Here is a 24,141-nt window from a genome sequence, read left to right on the forward strand (position 1 = left end):
ATAGTTAGTGTGTTGTGTAGTTATTGTTTTGTATTGTGTGTCAGTTATACTAGTGAATGTCACATTTGCTCCAAAAAAGCCATAAATGGCAGATTCCAGTGTAAACACTGTTCCCACATGGAAAACAGGACTGATACACCTCCTGCTGTCACCTGCAGGGTTTAGGCCTGTGGTGTTCTCCTCTGTCTTATACTGAACACAAACTGTTTTCTTGGATTGGCACAAATAATTTGTGTGCCTTCTTATTTGATGCAGAACACCTGATTGTTCTGTAAATAGATTTAAATGGTTATATAAAAACGCCTGAGGCCTTGGCTGCATTTTTAGATAAATAGTACCATATAACTTTGTTGTTTGCAAAACTTGTGCATAATTTTTAGAAATGTACAATTTCTATTTGCATTTCAAGTTATGAAAATGATTCGTTGGACATGTTTGTGGGTTTTACAGTAAAAAATATAACTTTTTTCTGCTACGGATTTTATTGCAGATTTGATTCGTACACATACCCCCACTCGTAACCTGAGGTCATCAAACCAAAACCTTTTAGTGGTCCCCCACACTCGTTTTAAAATCCAAGGGGACCGATCTTTCCAAGCTGTTGCACCCAGACTGTGGAATGCACTTCCTCTATTTCTACCGTGTTTGGACTCAGTGGAGACCTTCAAAAAGCAGCTAAAGACATTTTTATTTCAAAAAGCTTTTTATTATACCAGGGTTTTTATTATGTATTTATGACTGTATTGTGTTTTTACCTGGTAAAGCATTTTGTGACACGTCTGTGAAAGGTGCTATATGAATAAAGTTTACTTACTTACTTAACTTAGATTGCATTTAAATGTCAAATATATAGCTAGACTTTTTGTGTATTAGCAATATTAATTTGAAATATATTCTACAAGACAGAACCGAGACCTGTTTATACACACAAAGCCTCCCTGTGTGTCTAACTTGTCATAGTCAGCCGGGTGTACCAGCAGTGTCACAAGCTTTGTGTAGGGTCTGATTGAATTGGGCACATAGACAGATTTACATATGTTTGCAACTGTTACAGGGGTTAGTGAATATCATGTAGCAGGTCTACAGAGAGCTGGCAGCCAGTGGACTTGCACACACTCTGAATCCTAAACAGTCTCCTCTCTGCACTGGATTCACTGCTCTATTCTCCTCTGAATGAACACGGTTTCTGTCTTGCTGGCTCTCGCTCTGCCTCTCCTGCCGACATTTTTGTTCTGTAACTATCGTCACACACACACTCATTGACACACACACGGCTCGGGTCGTGGAGTATCCCCGCACGGCCAGTGAGGGACTGGGAGTGTCGGCAATCTCTGCTCAGTCGAGTGTTAAATTAGATTCTGTTGCTTCTCTGTCAGTGTGTGTGTGTGTGTGTGTGTGTGTGTGTGTGTGTGTGTGTGTGTGTGTGTGTGTGTGAGACACTCGTTCATAACTCACTTACAGGGACTGGGTCACTGTCACACACACTGATACTCGTATCAGGAAAATGATCAGTAGTGTAAAGTCGTGCAGTCTGCAGGGCTGCAGCTTTCCTCATGATGATACTGATGCAGAGTAAAAGCAGCGTCGTCCTGCTGCTCTCGTCTTCTTCTTTCTTTAAACCCGTCTTGTCATCAGACGAAGGTGTTGTTTTAGCAGTTTCCTGACGATGTCACTGAGCCTTCTTTATTTGACATAACAGATAAGAATGTAGTAACCCTAATACTAAATAATTATATTGACACTGGAGTGTGGCTCCCCTGATCATAGGTTACTGTTACATGTGTGACTTGATGTGTGTCACTGCTACTTTACATTTTTTTTGTTATATTTCTGTAGCACATTTTAAAACAGAGTCATAAGGTGTTAAACACAAAAGCAACATTTAAAAAAAAAAAAAAAGCTCCAATAGGATTCAAATATTATTTTAAAAATTCAATGAAAACACATTTTGTCTGAAATAGCAAAAAACAGCCAAGAGCCAAACACTGAAAACAGGTTTAAAAAACGATTTAACACTGGAACCTTCAAAGGGGCATTTTGACTATAAATACTGTAAATCTGTTGAAAATACCATCAGCTCATATTTTATGACCTAAAGGACTGAAGAATGAGTTTGTTCATCAAAAGAAGCAGCATGATTGCACAGTGGTTAGCACCGCTCAAAGTAAAGACATCCTGGGTTGGACTCCTCCACCTGTCTGGGGCCTTTCTATCTGGAGTTTGCATTTCTTCCACATGAGCTTCCTCCCTGCAGCTGCTCAGGGTAACTGCTGTTTTAAATGATGTGAAGGGTTCTCTATCTGTCTGTGCTCATCCTGTGACAGACGGGTGTAGCTTACTTCTCACCCCACCACAGCTCGCTGGGTGTGCAGAGCAGCAGCTGACCTGAGCAGCTCAGACTGTGAAGAATAATCTCATGTGCAGACTGAAGAGGAGACGTGAGGACAGCTCTGATGAAGAAGAGACAGGTATAGATGATAAAGTTTCACTGTTGTACTTTTACCAGTGTTGGGTAAGTTACTTTAAATTAGTAACTTAGTTACATTACTAGTTACTTCTCTAAAAAAGTAACTCAGTTACTTCAAGTTACTCGTTACTTTCAAAGTAACTAGTTACTAGGGAAAGTAACTTTGATTTTACTCAGACTTCTCTTGTTAATGTGTTGCTTCCGTAACTGGATACCCAGCCAGACTGCCAGTCTTCTAGCTTGCTTACTTGCCACAAGTGCACTGTGCCACCTACCAATAGAAAGGAAAAAATAATGTGCACATTTCCACGAGAGAAATCCCACGCCTGGACCGTCGTTGACCGCCGCCATGATTCTAGCCTGCTTTTTACATCCAACACAAAAACTGCAGTCGTGGTGCTTTTGATTGTACTCAGAACTTGGAAATTCTGCCTTCTGAATAGGAAGATGTAGGTAACACCAGACTGCAGATGAGCTGCATACAGAGCTGGACTGGGACAAAACAATCGTCCTGGGCATTTTGACTAGAGACCGCCCACCATTATAGGAAAAATCATAAAGCCTTTGAATGAAAATAAACACTGTTGTGACAGTGATGTACACTGTTCTGATGGTATATATGTATCAATCTATCAATTGTTTGTTGTAAGACTCAGATAATTATTTTTTAAAAGCGAGACATTTTAAATGAGAATAATAAAGAAAAGTATTTCCTTGTGCCCCCTCTCCCTGTTAATGCCCTACCTGGCCCCTGGCAACACTTTGCTAGACCCGCCCCTGCACAGTTACCAGCTGTCAGCTACTTAGAAAAGGATCCTGGTGTTATTTGTCTCTCAGAAACAGCTCATAACTTCCCTTCAACTCATTCATGTCACCTAAAAGGTAAACCTGTTTCTCCATCACCTGTTCAGCTCTGATGATTCAGTAAGGACATCTCCTGGTTTCATCTGCATGTTTCCTCTCACCAGATAACCAAACCGATATCATGACCAGCAGCTTTACAGCTGTGGCTCCAGCAAACATCAGCTGATACTAGAAATTAATATTAAATAAATTCTAACAACAGCTGATCAAGCTTAAACGTGCTGCTGTTGTTTAACGCGACATCTGCTGGTTTCCTCTTTCTGGCGCAAAGTGGGCGATAAATAAACAAGAGAGAAAAGCCGATCAGCTGATCATTGATCAGTTTCATGACTAAAGTAGAAACGGGAGAGGAGAGAATGAGAGAAGAGGAGGCAGCTGTGCAGCTTCAGCTTTGTGTCTTTTTCATTGTAGCTGAAGTCCGGGACAAACTGTGTTCCTTTTCACCTCAGTACGAAACGCGTAATATTTTCTCTGAATACCAGACGATTCTGTTTTTTACGGGACGGTTGGCAACTCTAATAATTAACCGTATGAACAAAATAAAGTTCAACATCAGTAACATAGCACCCACACAGCTGTATAGAAACTCCGCCATGCTAGCTAGCACGCAGTACGAAAATGTCAGCATACCGAAAATAAACTCCACCTAAACTTGGTTTATATCTGACCCAGATAGACTGCAGGTCATAACTTCTTACCTGAAGTTCAGTTCACCTGACACTCGGACCGTGCCGCTCGGGTCTCTCCTCTTGCCTCCCTTTTCCTTCATCCACCTGCTGGCCTCCACCACTTGCTAATGTTATTGAATCTGTGGAAGCTCCGCGATATCCACCACACGAAGTAACGAGTAACGAGCCTATCTAAATCCCAGTAAGGAGTAACGCGTTCCTGGTTTTGGCATAATAACTAGTTACCGTGCTCGTTACCACAATAATAACGTAGTTACTGTAACGCGTTACTTAATAACGTGTTAGTCCCAACACTGACTTTTACAGTTCAGTTATTAAAATGTGCTTCTTTTTGTAGTGTAGCTACTAGAGATGGACCGATCCGATATTACGTATCGGTATCGGTCCGATACTGACCTAAATTACTGGATCGGATATCGGCGAGAAATAAAAAATGTAATCCGATCCATTAAATATCAAAAAAACACCTCACAAAACTTGCGACACGGTGTAACTCGGCTCATAACCGTAGCACGTCTGAGCAGTATGCCTCACGTGACAGAGCGGCTGTGTGTATTTGTAGTCTCACTACCAAACCAGCATTTCATCTCCTAGGAAGTTATCCCAGAGAGAAGTAAAGCAAGTGTGTAAGTTCATCTCTGAATGTTTGTAAAGCGTACCCACGTTAAGCTTAATAGCCGATATATGGAGCGACTGCCTTTCTCTCCCTCACCTTCCTGCGATCAGCTGATCGGCTTTTCTGTCGCGAGTCCGTGGCTCTTCTTTGTTTTTGGCCCACTTTGCACCAGAAAGAGGAAACCAGCGGCTGAACAACAGCAGAACGTTTAACCTTGATAAGCTGTTGTTAGAATTTATTTAATATTACTTTCTACACCAGGATCCTTTTCTACGTAGCTGACGGCTGGTAACTGTGCAGGGGCGGATCTAGCAAAGTGTAGCCAGGGGGCCGACAGGGCATGAACAGGAAAAGGGGCACAAAGACATACTTTTCTTTCTTATTCTCATTTAAAATGTCTAGCTTTTAATAAATAATTATCTGAATCTTACACCCAAAGTTTTAATCTGATGTAAAATGTATAGAAGTCCATTACTGTATATAGTAACTGTTAAGTCTAATATACCCTAGTAAGCTATAGTACTTTTTCCTTTGGGAAGGTACCATCTGTGAATTCTGCAATTCTGTTGAAGAAAGATATTGAATCTATTTAATTATTCTTGAAAAATAATTTATTTCTGTGCATTTTTTTTCACGCTGCATCAAATTAAAGTTGATTACATCGATTAAGCATCATGAGGTGGAGGGTGGGGGGTGGTTCCCTATTTTTTTTTGCTGGGAGTTTGTAACCCTATTAGTTAGGTTGCTTAATATTTCTGCTAAGTACTCTTTAAAATACCAGAATAGGGAGGATGGAGTAGGTTTAAGTTTATTAGATTGATCAGTGTTGCTGAACTATGAAATATTTTGGGCGCAGTGTATTTTTTACATACAGGTATAACAGAATAGCTTTAGTGTTGTTGTTTATTTAAACCTGAGTATGAACTTATACAAAATGCAGCAAGATATTAAAAAAACAGTTTTATTGATTAAAAAACACACTATATCGGATTCATATCGGTATCGGCAGATATCCAAATTTATGATATCGGTATCGGACATAAAAAAGTGGTATCGTGCCATCTTTAGTAGCTACCATGAGGTCACTGGTTCACAGCGAGGCCTCTAACGTTTACACCCTCTGATTTCACTGTAACTACTGTCACAGGTTTAGGCTCATTTTTAACTGAAGATCTTCCTCTATAATAAATAAATTATTTAGATACGTTACATGTTGTGTTATTTATTTTTTTACCCTTTGTTCTTTGTTGAATTCTTAAATACATCAGGTAACGCTTTATGACACGGCCCGTGATTACAGGATTACAAGTTACTTGTTTTTGTGTCATTAATCAGAATCAGAATCAGAATACTTTATTGATCCCTAGGGGAAATTATTTTTCGTTACAGTGCTCCATTATAAACAAACATTAACAAAGACAGACAATACACTAACTAAGAATAGCACAATATATACAGGCATATATATACATAAAAGTCACTTATTAATAAATAGCTAAAAAGAACGTGCAAGAAGGGTGTAGCTGTTGCAGTAAACAGTGTGTTAAGTGGAGGAGTTGTACAGGGAGATGGCCACAGGCAGGAATGATTTCCTGTGTCGATCAGTGGTGCTTTTCGGTAATCTGAGTCTTTCACTGAACGTGCTCCTGTGACTGACCAGCATGTCATGGAGTGGGTGGGAGGTGTTATCCAACATTGCCTCTCCGACACCACCTTGAGGGAGTCCAGCTCCATCCCCACAACATTACTGGCCTTACGAATCAGTTTATCGAGTCTGTTGGCATCTGCGACAGACTCGCAGATGCCAACAGATAAATGTTATTGTGTTCACACTTGCTGCACAGTTACAGCAGAGATGCAGCTGCAACGATGGGATTGTCTTTGAATGTGAAGTACGCTACAGGCTGTCAGTCTCTCTTAGTTACCTATGACAGAGGGCCGGCGAGGGAACATGCTTGTGATTGGCTGAGAGTGTACAGGGGCGGGGAAGAGTAGTGTGTGTGTTTGCAGCTCCAGACAGGAGAGCAGTGAAGCGGCCGTTGTTGTGGATAGTTTGAGGGTTTCTGCTACGCCCACAGTCGTCAGTGTGGTGTTCAGAATAAACGCTGGATTGTCGCTGTGTCCTGTGGGGAGAATGCTTCAAAACATTTCCTCTTTACATGGATCAACATGAGTTTTTTCACTTCAAGTGTCAAAATTCTCTGGACTCCACATGTCCTCACCTCGTACAGACAGCAACAAATTTATTGTCACTTTTTGATATATCTTGACCAGAGAACCTTAAAATGGGATTTTTTAATTAATTACATCTGTAATAATTTCCAACAGCTATAGAAACATGTGATCATCATATTTCCAATTTTCCACCTGTGTTTGAAACATTTGTACTTTACAGTTTTGTAAGCAAAATAATGAAAGTCAAGGATAAATGGGTTTCTTTGGTTTGTTGGTTTGCTTTTTGTTTCTCGTTCACAAAATTGTAAAAACAAAACAAAAACAAAAAAGAAGACTTTGCTTTCATCAGATCCTGTACAAAGTTTTAAAATTAATTAGCACAAATTTCACGTAATTACACAGATTTTTAGTGATATACTGTAACATAGATCGTAAACTTTCAGGTGGACTCTGTAGTTCATAAAATCAGATTTGGAGTTTAGGTGGATTCTTCAAACAAATCAATACTATATATTTTAATAAAAGTAAATAATTTTGTAATTCTTTATGCCATGGTCAATGCAGCTATCACCAAAATCAGAGACAACGATCATGATACAGTGTTGATGCAGGGACAGTAAATGAAACACACACACTCACACACACACACACACTGTTTCTAAACTGTTATTTTAACATTAATGTTTGTAAAACCTTCATGCCATTAAAATCGTGTTTACTTAAATTTGCTGTAAAATGTAACCAGACGGTGAGAGAGGGAGAAATATGTGAATGATGCAGAGATAGATGAATGGATGAAGGAAAAGAGCGATGGATGTATGATTGCGCTGATAAGAGGAATCATTTACCAGGGCAATTTATCGACAAGGATCTGGGGATGTGTCAGTGTGTCAGCGCCTCGGTCGCTTTGATGGATGATGGAAGTTCACTGACTCGAGCAGCCTTTCTCTCTCACTTTGCCTCACCCTTTCCTCCTCCCTCAGACTACGTCCCTGCTCCTCAATTATTACAGCAGCACAGCAAAGGCATCTTCAGCTCAGTGTGTGTGTGTGTGTGTGTGTGTGTGTGCATCACGCGTGTTGTGAGCTACTGTCAAATAGGCCCCACCTCTAACTTACATATAGTGCTGTGAAAAAGGATTTGCTTTATTGCCAGTTATCACATTTGTTTGATTGCAGCATGCATGTGTGGCACAACCAGGTGTTACCTTAGAGTACAATTACTTTTCCACATAGGGCCAGGTAGGTCTCAATGACCTTTACCCTTAATACATGAAGTCTTTATTAAAAACTGCATTTTGTGTTGCACAAATATTTTTTTTAAAGAAATCAGGAATAAGGAAAAATACTTTGACAGTATTGACCTTCAATTAAAGCTGCTGTTACTGGCTTAGGGATCGATGGTAACAGTACGGTTAAGATTTAGACGAGTAGTCGTTACAGTTGTTTAGGGTTAAAAGTAAAACACATTAAATTCCATCCAGGTCCATGTAACCAACAATATCCAAGGTGCTTTCACTTTCTTTCATTACTATATAACTGCAGGCAAAATTTTAAATGTGAAAAGAAGTGTGTGTGCAGATTTAACTTCAATTGATACAACATAAGAAAAGGGAGGGAAAAAATCGCATGTCTCCAAATATAAGAAGCAAACTCAAATCTACTGTAATGGTAACCTGATGTCTTTGCAGCAGTTTTTATCTTTCTGTGTACGAAAAGAATCAAAGTAAACTCTAAAGTGAGATTACTCTTCTCTACCTTCCGGTATGATGGCGCCTGTGTTTGGTTTTGCCGCTGCTGCCTGCAGTTTGTCCTGCAGTGTCACAGTGCTGTTTTCACTCTGTGTAAATAACGTGTTGACTGCCTTAGTTTACGATCACCTGACACTTTTATTTGTCCGATTTTGATGGGTCAAGATACCGCATCCTCCTGTGTCAGCGTTTTCTACCCTGTATTGCTGGTGCTCCTCGTCTGACGTCCTCAGCTGTGCCCTCCTGGATGTGCACAGACCAGGGAGCAGAAGAAGGAGAAGAGCAGGTGTCAGGTGAATCTCAGCTTGTTGTGGAAGTGGGGTCTCGCTGGTAAGCCACGCTGAGTGTTTCTGATTTCCTGTGCTCAGATAGCTTCCATGGAGGGCACATTTTCTGCCACGCCCCTTCTAGGACCCACAAGGCCTGGTTCTCTGAGACTGTCCAGAATTCCCCAGTGTTTGGCCTTTCACCCCATCAGTGGGTGGAATTTAAGAGGGTGACGGATCCAAGCCTCAGTATTTAGGTCCTGAAGATGGAGGATCTTCCACCTCACTTAGCACGATGGTGTTTTATCTATGCCTAATAAATCATTATTGCTGAACAATTTTATACTTTCCAAAACATTAAATGTTTTTATTTCTTACTGAAATCTGAGCTGTGACGCAGACTATTCATCCCTCATTGAACTTTGCCCAGATGGTTATTCCTTCATCACGTGTGTGGAGGCCTCGCTGTGGTGTTTCAGGGCCAGGTCTCCTGCCGTTCAGCAAAAGTTCTATCTTTGAACTACAGCTGCAGGTGTGGCTGGACGTACTGCCAGTACCGAATAAAGTCAGAGGTTTTTATGGAGCAGCTAAATTGTCTAGGTGTCGAAGCACGAAGCACAGGTTGGTTGCTATGGATCGTGGGATTATGGCAGTCGAGGAGCTTCACACATTGCCTGGTAAAAATCCACAGAGCTGAAGGAGTACCAGGACATAAGGAGGAGGCGTACGTTTATGGTGCCACTTTCTGGGCTGGCATGCCCAACTGTTGTCCCCTGCTTGCAGCTTGGCTCATAAGCCCCAGAAAGTGATTGGGCACTGTGCACTTGTCTAAAGCAGCGGTCCCCAACCTTTTTTTGCGCCACGGCCGGTTTAAGATAAGATAAGATAAAATAACCTTTATTAGTCCCACACGTGGGAAATTTGTTGGTTTATGTATGACAATATTTTCATAGACCGACCTTTAAGGTTTTGCGGATAAATACAACAAAATAAAACCAGTACCAGTACCAAAAAAAAAGCAGTTAACACCAAGTTAACGATAAACCCTGAAAACCATATATTTCACACCCGAGCCTCAACTCTCGTGGCCTGGTACCAAACAACTAATGGACCGTGGCCCGGGGGTTGGGGACCGCTGGTCTGAAGCAAGTGGAAAGTGGAGAAAAATGGGAACAATTGGTATCAGCACTGATGGCAAGATGCCTGTGGTTAAAGCCAAGTAAATCATGAAAGGTTATTTTATAAGGTCTAAAACAGAGGGGTCCTAGATCTTTGGTAAGAATTTTGTCCTTTTGGTATGCTCATCAGTCTATGCACATAAAATGGAGTAACTGTGTGTCTGGTCCCTTTAATGTGTGTAATGACTGGGGGAGGGTTGTTTCCTCTTTTATTTAATGTCTAAATAGATTTCTTATCAAAGCTATTAAACGATTGTGTAACAGGATGTATAATTGGTGATACCATAGTGAACCATCTGATGTATGCAGATGGTTCTTCTCTCCATACAGTGCCAGTCTTAAACAGTTACTGAGGGTCCGCTCTCAATATGTTTTAGAGTTTGAAGAGTAATACTTTGATTGCCAGAAGTAGGGAAGACTGGGATTTGGTATTTCCAGACTTGTATCTGTCTGGTACAGTTCTTAAAGTTATTAAATACTTAGGACATTTTATATCTGATGATCTGTCTAATGATATGGACACTTATAGACAATGCTGCTTACTGTATGCACAGTAAGCAGCAGTAACATGCTGAGTCGTAAATGTGGTATGTGCACCGCTCTACATGAAGACTGGGCTACACTGAATATCTGTGGAGAAGGCAGCATGTGGACACTCTAGCCTTCATGTATATTTGTGATATTTTGGATTTTATTTCATTTTTCCCCCTTCATCTCTTACTTTATTAAAGACACACCCTTGTGCATCTTTAATAAAGTGAACTAACTAAATGGTAAAATGACTGGTTCTGATATAGTGCTTTTCTATCCTGAACACTCAAAGCGCTTTACACAACTTGCCTCATTCACCCATTATATGATTTTCAATCATATATCTCTTTTAACCCCCAATATGCTTCTAAGCTACAAATCCTGAATAGGTGCCTGGACTCATTAAAATGTGGATGACTGACAGCTTTCTCCAACTGAATGAAGAATAAACAGAAGTACTTCTGTGTGCCTCGGACAGAGCTCTTGGCCCCCTTAGGCCATTTGTTGAATCGTCTGTCAGGAATCTCAGGGTAACTCTTGACTCTGCGTTCACTATGGATCAAACCTCTGGTTCACTGTTGTTTTATCATCTAAGTTAACTACCATTGTGTCATGCTCTGAACTGAACATGCTCTGAATCATTATTCATGCACTTCTTTCATCACATTTGGATTATTGTAATTTATTGTTTACTTGTGTAAGTAAAACGACGAGAACATCTATAGGTTGATCAGAATGCTGCTGCAAGGCCTCTGACCAAATCTAATTCCTAATACTAATTTCTACAGCTGTTCCAACTGTTCTGGATTACTTCCAACTCTGTCTGCATGAAGCAGTGTTGAACACACTGTGGTACCATACCCTCATGAGCATCAGTTGAACAGTACTGTACTGCAGAAAGTAGTGTGTTGCTACAAAAATGGTGAGAAAAAGACCATTAACAGTGGGAGAGAGACAGACCATCATAACACTTATAAGAAAGCCAGACGTCAGAATAAGACGAAGAGGCTTGCCCTCAGTCGTGGCACGATTTTGTACATACCAGACCAACTGACATGGATTACCTGAGTTTAAGAATTTGATTGGACAGTTTAACATCATTCACACATTGTCACAACACTAATAAAGTGAAAATAAACTGGCATTTCTATAGTGCTTTTCTAATCTTAGTCAAAGTGTTTTAGATTACCCATACATTCATCTAGCACATCGTCCTCTGCACTTGAGGACACTTCAAGGCTCTTAAGTGCATATCTCACATTTACAGCCATCACAGCTAACACGCAGACCTACACCCCGACACCACAGCCCGTGAAGCTCAGTGATAAGTAATATCCGGGCTATGCATAATTAATTGGAGGTACGACTCCCACATGCTAAATATGTTTTTTCATTTTGCTGAGCTTGTACAAATATTAGACCGTTGTTGACACTTTGGATACCTTTCAATGACGCCGCCATGACTCAAAAATTAGTATGTTAAAAAACATCCACTCTTGATAATGTTTTTTCTGCCCTTATCCACACAGGGTAACCAAGAGGCCCCGGCTCCCCCTGAAGCTATGGCTCAACCTTTCCCACAAGCCCAGTATCCACCTCCTTCACAGAACGGGATCCCTGCTGAGTATGCTACACCCCACACCCACCCACCGGCTGACTACACGGGAACAAGCACAGTGGGCGAGCATACCCTAACACTATACACGGCGGCACACACACAGAGTGAGCAGCCAGGAAATGACAGCAGCACTCCAGCTCTTACTACTAACACAATATCGGTGAGTCTGTATTCACACATTCCTGTGCATTAGTGTCTTTTATATCACAATGAATTTCAGCTTACTTATAAGACTTCATTCATTTCTGGTTAACACAACACTTGAAGCGTGGATTGTTCTTCTGCCCTGTAATCCATCATCACAGTGGTGCTCTTAGAGGCAGAACTTCAACCTGCACCACTGCAAAAACCTACAGTTATGAACTCTAGGCAGGAGTGGTGATCTGGATTATTGTTTGTATATAAAGGTGAATGACAGTCGCATCTCCTGAACAGGGAATAATTAGTTAAGATGCAATGGTTTTGTCTATGGAGTCAACCTAAAGGCAAAGCCAGCTAGCCAATTATTTAACCATCAACAGTCAACACAACCAAGTGAAGCTGATAACCAACGTACACGAGAATGGGCTTAAGGTTTAGACGTCTGTAGTAAGCTTTCACAGAACGGTATGGTGTACACCCCATGGTTCAATAGCTTGTAATAGCAATAAATGTTTTTGATGTCACATTGTTGTGGAGGGATTTTGGTCCACTCTCATTTATATCACTGAATTCAAACAGGAGGATTTCTGGACTTGGCCGAAGCAACCCTTTGTTTCTTTTCTTTATCATCGTGAAGAGTTGCGGCTGTTCTTTAGATCATGATTGAATTTGGAAAAAGTTTTAGCTGTCAGCTTCACATATGGCTCTAGAATACTTTGGTATACAGTGGAGTTCATGGCCAGGAATATAGGCCCCAAGGCTCTGTTACTTTAATTGGTTGGAACAACCTGTTAGAATCATTAAAAAGATTAATCTTTATTAATGAAAATTATAAAGCAACAATGTCCACAACTAGTTTCCCGTCACAGACCAAAGCCAGAAAAAGCTGCTGAAAGCTTTTGTTAATAGAACAAACATCCACATGAAATGTGCTCTATCCTACAAATTCTGGTGGAATAAAGAGGAGAGTCAAGCACACTACTAGAGGCACCAGCCAACTGAGACCACAAGATGGTAGTAATTCAAGAATATGGCAAACAAGCAGTGAGAGAAGCTGTTGGACAGTATGCAGTTTGAGATGACTGTCACTTTGGATTTAACTGATATCTATTTTTGGATCTCACTGAACAAGCACTGCTTGCGATTAAAAACTGCTGTGAAAAAAGTCAACATAAAACATAAAGATAACATAAAGATGACTATTTTGCTGTTTTCACAACATATGTAAATGCATATGTGAATATATGTAAAAGTAAATGCATGCAAAAGCAATAGCTAGTCACACATAAAAACACACACAGATAGACTGGTGTCTCTATAAGCCATAGTTCAGCTGCATTTCAGCACAGACCTCCAAACATACACACACAGAAGTCCACACTATAGTTATGCACCACCACTTCCCTCTAGTTACAGAAGCAAGCTATCAGGCCGCTAAGCCTGGAGGATGGTGAGAAATGGTGTTAATATAAGGACAGTGATGGAGGACTGGGAAGAAATACAGTCAGTGTCCTAGGAAGGTTAGAAATAGAAATACCAACCTCATACCAAACCTTTGCTTCCCCCTTTGTCAAAGATGTATTAAAATGACTTAAATTTTTGAAAAATGTAATGAAATATTTTTGTTAAACCCCTTAAATAACAGATGGAAGTCTGCTCTTCACTGATTGTTTTACTTTTGTGAGAGAACGTTAGACGAGGTGTTTAGGTATACAAAAAAGCCCAAGTATCAGTGTGTGTTTGGATGAATGAGGCTTGTAGTTAAAAGCACTTTGACTGCTCAGAGTAGAAAAAACAATATATAAATGTTAACTGAAACACAACAGATAATGTACACACTTGTTATTTTTGAATTGGCATATTCCAGGTGACAAGGTTCTGAAAGACTCAGGCATCCTCTCATTCTCCAAGATTGTGTTAAACAATCTGGTCAAAAAGTCCACTGCCTCTCTCCTAGACATCTCCATAACTCCACAGGTATGTCATCTGGACCAACTACCTTTCCACACTTCCTGATTCACTAACTCAATTCATTCTCCTCTCCATCTGATTTTCTTCATTCATCAGCTCCTCAAAGGATGTGTTCTGTCTTCTCAACTCACTCTTGTCATTTTTTCACTATCTAGTGTCTTTAGCATTTCTTCCTTAACCACCCTGACCTTCACATCCCCTGGAGCTTGGTCTTTTTGTCAAGCCAATCATTAAAAGCCTTTTTGTCCTTCCTTAGTGTTCAGCCTCACATACCAGTAACTGTAAGACTTTTCCTTTGCCTATCAGTACTCCTCCTTACTTTCTTCATTTCCTTTTAAATTGTTTCCTGTGCATCCTCTTTGTACCTCAGCATCTCTTTGTCCTCTTTCCTCTGTCAAACAGTTTATAGGCAGTTTCCCTCAGCACTAAACTTGCATTTTCTTAGTCATCTCTCCCCTACCACCCCAGAGGTGATCTCAATTGCTCCCTGAACTCTATGCAACATTGTTCCTTGTACAGTTGCAACCACTTCATCCTTGCCTATGTCTTCACTCACTTCCTCTTCTTAACTTCCAAAGTCATCCTACAGACTGTCATGTGATGCTGCCTCTGCCTGCACCATGCAGTCTTCTATTTCTTTTAGACTGGACCTTCTGCATAAGATGTAGAATACCTGTGTGGACCTCTCTCCACTCTTATACACTATCCTATGTTCCTCCTCTTTGAAACATGTTCATCGCAGCCATTTCCACACTTTTGGCAAAATTCACTACCATCTGTTTTTGTGCATTTCTCTCCTTAAGAGTTAAGTCTATTGACTTCTTTTTTGGAAAAAGTTGTGTCTAAGCAAGTTCCAACATTTTTTACACACTAGTACCATTTATGAGGAGTTTCAGTATGGTTTTAAATCCCATCACATGCTGAGACAGCACTTTTAAGACTATTACGTCTTTAACATAAGACATTATAGTCACCAAAAACATAAGAAACTCAAAACACTGGGTCAAGGCTCTGGTGCATCAATGGAACTGGGGGCCTCTTCAGCTGGCAGGGAGGTTGTGACATCCTTTGCAGGAGGTCTTTGCTCTCCAGGGGTTCACTATGCAGGTGGGGGAGAGTTCTAGCAGAGGTGGGTGTCTATTGTCTTATGTTGTATGGAGTTGATTGAATCTTGGCGTGGTTGTAGTTTCCTCTGTGGTAGGGTCGGGTGGGCCGCCCCGGGCTCTGTGGGGCTTGGCGATGCTGTTACTGTGGGCCCCGGTCAGGATGGGCCCAGGCCCTCTGCGCCCCATTCCCTGGAATCCACCAAGGGCATCACACCCCCACACATACAGGACCTTGAGGTACAGGGTTGTCACTGAGGTGCAGGGTCGGCATTCCTCCTCTGTCCCCTTCTGGCCACCTGTGCCTCGACTTAGCCATCCACATTACTCAAACTCTCATGACACATACATATAGGGCATTGGGGCTGGGCTCACCTCTGGACCCACCTCTCGATTTTAAATGCATGTAGATATTAAGGGTTCTCAGGAGGGGGCATGCTGACACCTGCTGCTGGCAGAAAGCACCATGCCCTCCCGTGTTTTAAATGCACTTTAGAACAGCACGCAGCAGAACCACCACATATGAACGGGCGGAGGGAAGTATGGGGTCTTCACACCTCTGTTCTCTGTTTGCCATCGGGGGCGGGGGCCAGGATGAGAAGTTGGCCGTCTGGTGGGGGATGCGGGGCCTCCCTCCTGCTATAGGACCAGGGTCAGTCTGCTTGTCTCCACCCCAGGGCAGAGGGCAACATCTCCTGGGTCTGGGGGTTGATGGCCCCCCTGGGGGCGAGGGTACCTGGTCCTGGGGAATAGAGTATATTTGGGGAGTGTGTGTACAGTGTCCATTTCTGTTTGTCTCCATGTTGGGCGAGTGCTGAATATTTGTATATTCAATTCAATTTTATTAATATAGCGCTTTATATTGCACAGTAGATCGTACAATAATACAGGGTGGGCCATTTATATGGATACACCATAATAAAATGGGAATGGTTGGTGATATTAAAGTCCTGTTTGTGGCACATTAGTATATGTGAGGGGGCAAACTTCTCAAGATGGGTGGTGACCATGGTGGCCATTTAGAAGTCGGCCATCTTGGATACAACTTTTGTTTTTTCAATAGGAAGAGGGCCATGTGACACATCAAACTTATTGGTAATGTCACAAGAAAAACAATGGTGTGCTTGGTTTCAACGTAACTTTATTCTTTCATGAGTTATTTACAAGTTTCTGACCACTTATAAAATGTGTTCAATGTGCTGCCCATTGTGTTGGATTGTCAATGCAACCCTCTTCTCCCACTCTTCACACAGTGATAGCAACACCGCAGGAGAAATGCCAGCACAGGCATCCAGTAACCGTAGTTTCAGGTGCTGCACATCTCGTATCTTCACACCATAGACAACTGCCTTCAGATGACCCCAAAGATAAAAGTCTAAGGGGGTCAGATCGGGAGACCTTGGGGGCCATTCAACTGGCTCACGATGACCAATCCACTTTCCAGGAAACTGTTCATCTAGGAATGCTCGGACCTGGAACCCATAATGTGGAGGTGCACCATCTTGCTGGAAAAACTCAGGGAACGTGCCAGCTTCAGTGGATAAAGAGGGAAACACATCATCATGTAGCAATTTCAAATATCCAGTGGCCTTGAGGTTTCCATTGATGAAGAATGGACCCACTATCGTTGTACCCCATATACCACACCAAACCATCACTTTTGTTGTTCCAGCAGTCTTGGAGGGATCCATCCAATGTGGGTTAGTGTCAGACCAATAGCGGTGGTTTTGTTTGTTAACTTCACCATTCACATAAAAGTTTGCCTCATCATTGAACAAAATCTTCTGCGTGAACTGAGGGTCCTGTTCCAATTTTTGTTTTGCCCATTCTGCAAATTCTGTGCGCTGATCTGGGTCATCCTCGTTGAGATGCTGCAGTAGCTGGAGTTTGTAAGGGTGCCATTTGTGAGTAGCTAATATCCGCCGAAGGGGTGTTCGACTCATGCCACTTTCCAGTGACATGCGGTGAGTGCTACGCTGTGGGCTCTTGCTGAATGAAGCTAGGACAACCACTGATGTTTCTTGATTAGTGACAGTTTTCTTGCGTCCACATTTTGGCAAATCCAACACTGAACCAGTTTCACGAAACTTAGCGAGCAGTTTGCTAACTTTAGCATGGGAGATGGGTGGTCTCGTAGGGTGTCTTGCATTGAAATCTGCTGCAATGACCCGGTTACTGCGTTCACCAGATATCAACAGAATTTCGATCCGCTCCTCACGTGTTAACCTCTTCAACATGTCAATGGCTGTGAACAAAGAGAAACTTGTAAATAACTCATGAAAGAATAAAGTTACGTTGAAACCAAGCACACCATTGTTTTTCTTGTGACATTACCAATAAGTTTGATGTGTCACATGGCCCTCTTCCTATTGAAAAAACAAAAGTTGTATCCAAGATGGCCGAGTTCTAAATGGCCACCATGGTCACCACCGATCTTGAGGAGTTTACCCCCTCACATATACTAATGTGCCACAAACAGGACTTTAATATCACCAACCATTCCCATTTTATTATGGTGTATCTATATAAATGGCCCACCCTGTAGATACAGAGAAAAACCCAACAATCATATGACCCCCTGTGAGCAAGCACTTTGGCGACAGTGGGAAGGAAAAACTCCCTTTTAACAGGAAGAAACCTCCGGCAGAACCAGGCTCAGGGAGGGGCGGGGCCATCTGCTGCGACCAGTTGGGGTGAAAGAAGGAAAACAGGATAAAGACATGCTGTGGAAGAGAGACAAAGATTAATAACAGATATGATTCAATGCAGAGAGGTCTATTAGCACATAGTGAGTGAGAAAGGTGACTGGAAAGGAAAAACTCAATGCATCATGGGAATCCCCGGCAGCCTACGTCTATTGCAGCATAACTAAGGGAGGATTCAGCGTCACCTGGTCCAGCCCTAACTATATGCTTTAGCAAAAGGAAAGTTTGAAGCCTAATCTTGAAAGTAGAGATAGTGTCTGTCTCCCGAATCCAAACTGGAAGCTGGTTCCACAGAAGAGGGGCCTGAAAACTGAAGGCTCTGCCTCCCGTTCTACTTTTAAATACTCTAGGAACAACAAGTAGGCCTGCAGTGTGAGAGCGAAGTGCTCTAATAGGGTGATATGGTACTACAAGGTCATTAAGATAAGATGGGGCCTGATTATTTAAGACCTTGTATGTGAGGAGCAGGAGTTTGAATTCAATTCTGGATTTAACAGGAAGCCAATGAAGGGAAGCCAACACAGGAGAAATATGCTCTCTCTTTCTAGTCCCTGTCAGGACTCTTGCTGCAGCATTTTGGATTAACTGAAGGCTTTTCAGCGAGTTTTTAGGACATCCTGATAATAAAGAATTACAGTAGTCCAGCCTGGAAGTAATAAATGCATGAACTAGTTTTTTCAGCATCACTCTGAGACAGGATATTTCTAATTTTAGAGATGTTGCACAAATGGAAGAAAGCAGTCTTACATATTTGTTTAATATGTGCGTTGAAGGACATGTCCTGGTCAAAAATGACTCCAAGGTTCCTCACAGCATTACTGGAGGCCAAGGTAATGCCATCCAGAGTAAGAATCTGCTTAGATACCATATTTCTAAGATTTTCAGGGCCGAGTACAATAACCTCAGTTTGATCTGAATTAAGAAGCAGAAAGTTAGCGGCCATCCAGGTCTTTATGTCTTTAAGACATTCCTGCAGTTTAACTAATTGGTGTGTGTTACCTGGCTTCATGGACAGATAGAGCTGCGTGTCATCTGCATAGCAGTGAAAATTTATGCTATGTCTTCTAATGATGCTGCCTAAGGGAAGCATGTATAATGTAAACAGAATTGGTCCTAGCACTGAACCCTGTGGAACACCATAATTGACCTTAGTGTGTGAAGAGGACTCTCCATTTACATGCACAAATTGGAGTCTATTAGATAGATATGATACAAACCACTGCAGTGCAGTACCTGTAATACCTACAGCATGTTCTAATCGCTCTAATAGGATATTATGGTCAACAGTATCGAACGCAGCACTGAGGTCTAGCAGGACAAGCACAGAGATGAGTCCACTGTCAGAGGCCATAAGAAGATCATTTATAACCTTCACTAAAGCTGTTTCTGTGCTGTGATGAGCTCTGAAACCTGACTGAAACGCTTCAAATAAGCCATTCCTCTGCAGATGATCTGTTAGCTGTTTGACAACTACTCTTTCAAGGATGTTTGATATGAAAGGAAGGTTGGAGATTGGCCTATAATTAGCTAAGACAGCTGGGTCTAGAGATGGCTTTTTAAGTAAAGGTTTAACTACAGCCACCTTGAAGGCCTGTGGTACATAGGCGATTATTAGAGATAGGTTGATCATATTTAAGATCGAAGAATTAATTAATGGCAGGACTTCTTTGAGCAGTTTTGTAGGAATGGGGTCTAAAAGACACGTTGATGGTTTGGAGGAAGTAATTATTGAAGTTAACTCAGAAAGATCAATTGTAGAAAAAGAGTCTAACTTAACATCGATGGTACTAAAAGTAGCTGTAGATAATATTACATCTGTGGGATGATTATTGGTAATTTTTTCTCTAATGATAAGAATTTTATTTGTGAAGAAGTTCATGAAGTCATTACTAGTTAACGTTAAAGGGATTGTTGGCTCAGTAGAGCTCTGACTGTTTGTCAGCCTGGCTACAGTGCTGAAGAGAAACCTGGGGTTGTTCTTATTTTCTTCAATCAGTGACGAATAGTAAGATGTTCTGGCTTGCGGAGGGCTTTCTTATAAAGCAGCAAACTATTTCTCAAGGCTAAATGATGATCCTCTAAATTTGTGACACGCCATTTCCTCTCCAGCTTACGAGTTATCTGCTTTAGGCTACGTGTTTGAGAATTATACCATGGAGTCAGGTACTTCGGATTTGAGACTTTAGTTTTCACAGGAGCTACAGTATCCAGAGTCGTACGTAGTGAGGAGGTAACATTATTAACAAGATGATCAACCTCTGTTGGAGTAGTGTTCAGATAGCTGCTCTGCTCTATGTTGGTACAGGGCATTGAAGATGATAACAGTGGGTGGATTATATTCTTAAACTTAGTTACAGCACTTTCAGAAAGACATCTACTGTGATAAAGTCTACTCTCCACTGCTGTGTAATCAGTTATTGTAAATGTAAATGTTATCAGGAAACATGTATATCTGTGCATGAGGTGGGAATGCATGTTTGTGTCAGTGTGTCAGGTCAGTCTTAGACTCCACCTCTCTGGGAACATCTCAGGCCCCCCCAGGTGTAGCGGCCTATCTCCCACCACCACACTCCCTGCCGGTGGCTGATGCCCTCAACTGTGGCACTTGGTGTCCAGGGCTGGGCGCTCAGGTGTGTACTGGCTCACTCCTGGTGGCTGCTTGGTGGGGCCTGGTGCTTGGGCCTTGGTTGGGCCCCTTCTGGGGGGAAGGCCCCCCCTTGAACCTCAGGCCTCTGGGTCCGGGGCTCATTCCACACTGGCGCAGCTGGCTGCCGGCAGAGCCTGCGGGCACGTCGCTGCAGCCCCCTGTAGCTTCTGCACTGTGGCTGCTAGGTGACCCCCCGTCTGGGGCTCTCCTCAGCTGTTTTCCCAGGTGGGTGGTGTGACTGCCCCTTCGGTGGTCCTCCTTGGGCTCTCGCGCTCTGGGGGACCCCAACTTGTCTGGGACCTGGATCTCTTCCATGCCTGCTTCATTTCCTGGGGGGCAGGGCTATGGCTCCCCACAAAGCAGGATCATGATCCAAAAAGATGTTGAAGAGGTTGTTAAGACTCTTTGACCCATCATCCATGTTTGCTGAAGGTGGTCACGTTCAGCTGCATTACTGGGTGTAGTTTAGTCATAAGTGAGGTGTAGTTAAAGATATTTAACAGGATATTATTCAATGAGCCAACTTAAGTGTTTAATTTCTATGGCAAATGGATTAGTGTTTGTGTTTACCATGTATAACTCTTAACAGTACAGACTTCAAATTCAGTTGCTGAATTTCAGGGGAAAAAATATCCATATATTTGACATATTTCATTGTTATCCCAGAATTATCTTGTTGTAATATCAGGATCTTTGTCAGTCATTAACTGCTCCCATAAACAGTTAAACTGTTAAAAGCCATCACTTGACCTAGCTGTCTTACCTAATTATAGATTTTTCTCCTATCATATGTCTGTACATCACTCTGTATTTAATTATTAGTTAATTATCATCTCTGGCTCTCTTGCAGAGCAAGTCCTTTGTCCTGTCTCCCTCCCCTGATCCCCAACCGGTCACAGCTGTTCCTCCCTGAGCCTGGTCTGCTCAAAGTTTCTTCCTGTTAAAAGGAAGTTTTTCCCACAAATGTTGCCAAGAGCTTGTTCATATAGAGTAGCCTGATTGTTGGCATTTTCTCTGTATTAGTGTAGGGCTTTTACCTTAAAATTTAAAGTGCCTTGAGGCGACTGTTGTTGTGATTTGGCACTATGTAAATAAAACTGATTTGAACTGAACTGAAATGAACAATAAATACAAACCTGGGGGAAAAAAGCACTTTATGTCACGAGGGAGCAGGGAGGACTAGAAATCACAGAAAACAGGTTTTATTTACACACTCCTGGTGCACTATACACTGGTGAAGGAGAAGGGGGCCAGGGTTCCCAGGGGTACAGGGAAGAATCGGGAAAAGTGTCCTCTCTTACTCCACCCCACTCGGGCAGGGCGGCGCGCTTGGAAAGGTCCTTTCCTCACACATGCCACTCTCACTACGGCACTCACAAACAGGCTTAGGTGTCCAGATTTCCAAACCAAGCACGAGAAATCTGTATACAGAGAACAAGAGTTAACATGGAAAACTTTCACGAAGAGAGCTCAAAAACTGGCTGAGGCTAAAGTAGCACTGACGAGCGTTACTCAATAGTCCAGCGGCGAGATGCTCTCAGTCACTGCCTTAAGTAGCGAGAGCAAACAAGGTGAGGAGCCACAGGTGATTGCCTACAGGTGGTGAAGGCCAGGAGTGGGAGCCCACTATGAGCTCCGCCCAGGCAGCGAGTAGAGAGAGAGAGAAGAGAGAGGAGAGAGACAAAAACAACACATGTAGCCACACAGGGCCAGCCGAGCAGGCACGGGGACCATGACACTTTAATACACTTTGTATCGAATAGTAGCCTGTTTCTTCTGTTTCATATAGACAAACAAAACATTATCACCAAAGGGTGCTCTACATATCCAACACTCTTTATTGATGATCATCTGTAAAATTGAGAGTTTGACCACAGTGGCCACTGCAGTCAATAGAACAATACTGCCATAAACTTACCAAGTTAATGCTAGCTCTGTGAGCCCAGGACACACTCACAAAAGAGATAATGTTCTGCCCTCACTTCAATCAGCACTTGGCCAAGCCTTCATGCATCTTTAAACTCTTCCATCTCTTATGCCACCCAACACACACGCACACACACACGCGCACACACACACACACACACCCTATCTCCTTTTCTCTTTGCTACCTTCAGCACTTCTCTTTCATTGTTTCATTGATCGCTCAGGTTTAGCTGACATCATTGTTCCATCTCTTTCTTTTTAATTCTTTCATTGTGCGCATCAAATCATTGTATTCTTGTTTGTGTTTTGCCCACCAAAAGAATTTGAAAGGAAATTATAATCCAGGAAAACAAAACACAAGAGGAGAAGTCTAACTGCAGGATGCTTCCAGTTACCAGAACCATTTACAATGTTACCTATTAAAAATATGAATAACAGATCCATCTATAAACTGGACAAAGAGGGCATCTTTGGAGTGTTACACGTTAACCAGCTGCTGCTTCCCAATTTGCAAAAGAAACAAACAAAAGAACATCTCTGTATTTTTTCTGTTTTTCACCAATAAAATGATTGAAGTAATTATTTTACCACCCTGACCGTCTGATGCCTTGTTTACCTCTTGACCACTTGCAGCAGGGATACTCTTAGATTAGGAGAAATACCAGTTTTCACTGAAAGAGTCAGTGTCAACACTTTGATGGAGCTATGCTAGGCAGACTAGACCTTCTGAGGACATCAGAGGGCGAGATGGAGCTGGAGGACTATACATCTACTGCCACATCTCCAAAGGTATGAATGATGTCACCACACATAAGAAGGTAACCATCTACCCAAACCAGAAACCCTTGCTGAGGTCAGCTCTCTGCTGAAAGACAGGGAAGCTTCATTCGGGTCTGGTGATGCACTCCTCGGCCAGCTGGAATGCAGTCTGCATTGGAGATTTTGTTGCATCTTTGTGAGCTGGATGGATACTCAGAGAGTTCATGCTCCCGAGTTACTTTATGCACCATGTGTCAGCAGTTTGAGAGACTTCTTCACTGTTGTGTGAGATGGGGTGATTTCTGTTTTTTATTTATGTATCTTTTTTTTCTAACTTTCTAATTTAACCATAACACTACAAGTTTTGAACTCCGCATATTATCAGTTTGGAGGCGCCAAAGCAGAGATAAGTTTATAATTTCTTATGGAAATGTCATCCATGTCCACATTTTTCATATGAAAAAATACATCATGGGGAAAAAAAGACAGTCCTAGGAAGAGAAAAGACAGTTCAAGTGAGGATAATGTTATTTAGGATGAAGCTTATGTGTAGGTTCAATAAGGATAATCTGTGGTCACTATCTGTTTCCCAAGTGTCTGTTGGCTAATCAAAACTTACTTCCACTTTCCCATGCTCATTGTGACATGACTGGTCTAGTCCAATCATCTTCTTCTCTACTCCATGTGCTCATCTAACATTCTCCATCACAGATGCTTTTGTGTCTCCTCCTCCTC

The 24,141-nt window shown here is 42.0% G+C and overlaps 1 protein-coding gene across 3 annotated transcripts in view; it reads left to right on the top strand.

Annotated features, from left to right (window-relative positions):
- The window catches only part of rbfox3a (RNA binding fox-1 homolog 3a), a 194,624-nt gene that overhangs the window by 79,731 nt on the left and 90,752 nt on the right, over positions 1–24,141 (top strand). For all 3 annotated transcript variants that reach the window (XM_039616278.1, XM_039616279.1, XM_039616280.1), the window contains exon 2: positions 12,066–12,314. In XM_039616278.1, the coding sequence (XP_039472212.1) occupies positions 12,066–12,314 (249 nt within the window). The remainder of the gene's footprint in view (positions 1–12,065; positions 12,315–24,141) is intronic.

Source organism: Oreochromis aureus, linkage group 8 (genome assembly GCF_013358895.1).
Source record: "Oreochromis aureus strain Israel breed Guangdong linkage group 8, ZZ_aureus, whole genome shotgun sequence".
In the NCBI taxonomy this organism is placed as follows: Eukaryota; Metazoa; Chordata; class Actinopteri; order Cichliformes; family Cichlidae; genus Oreochromis; species Oreochromis aureus.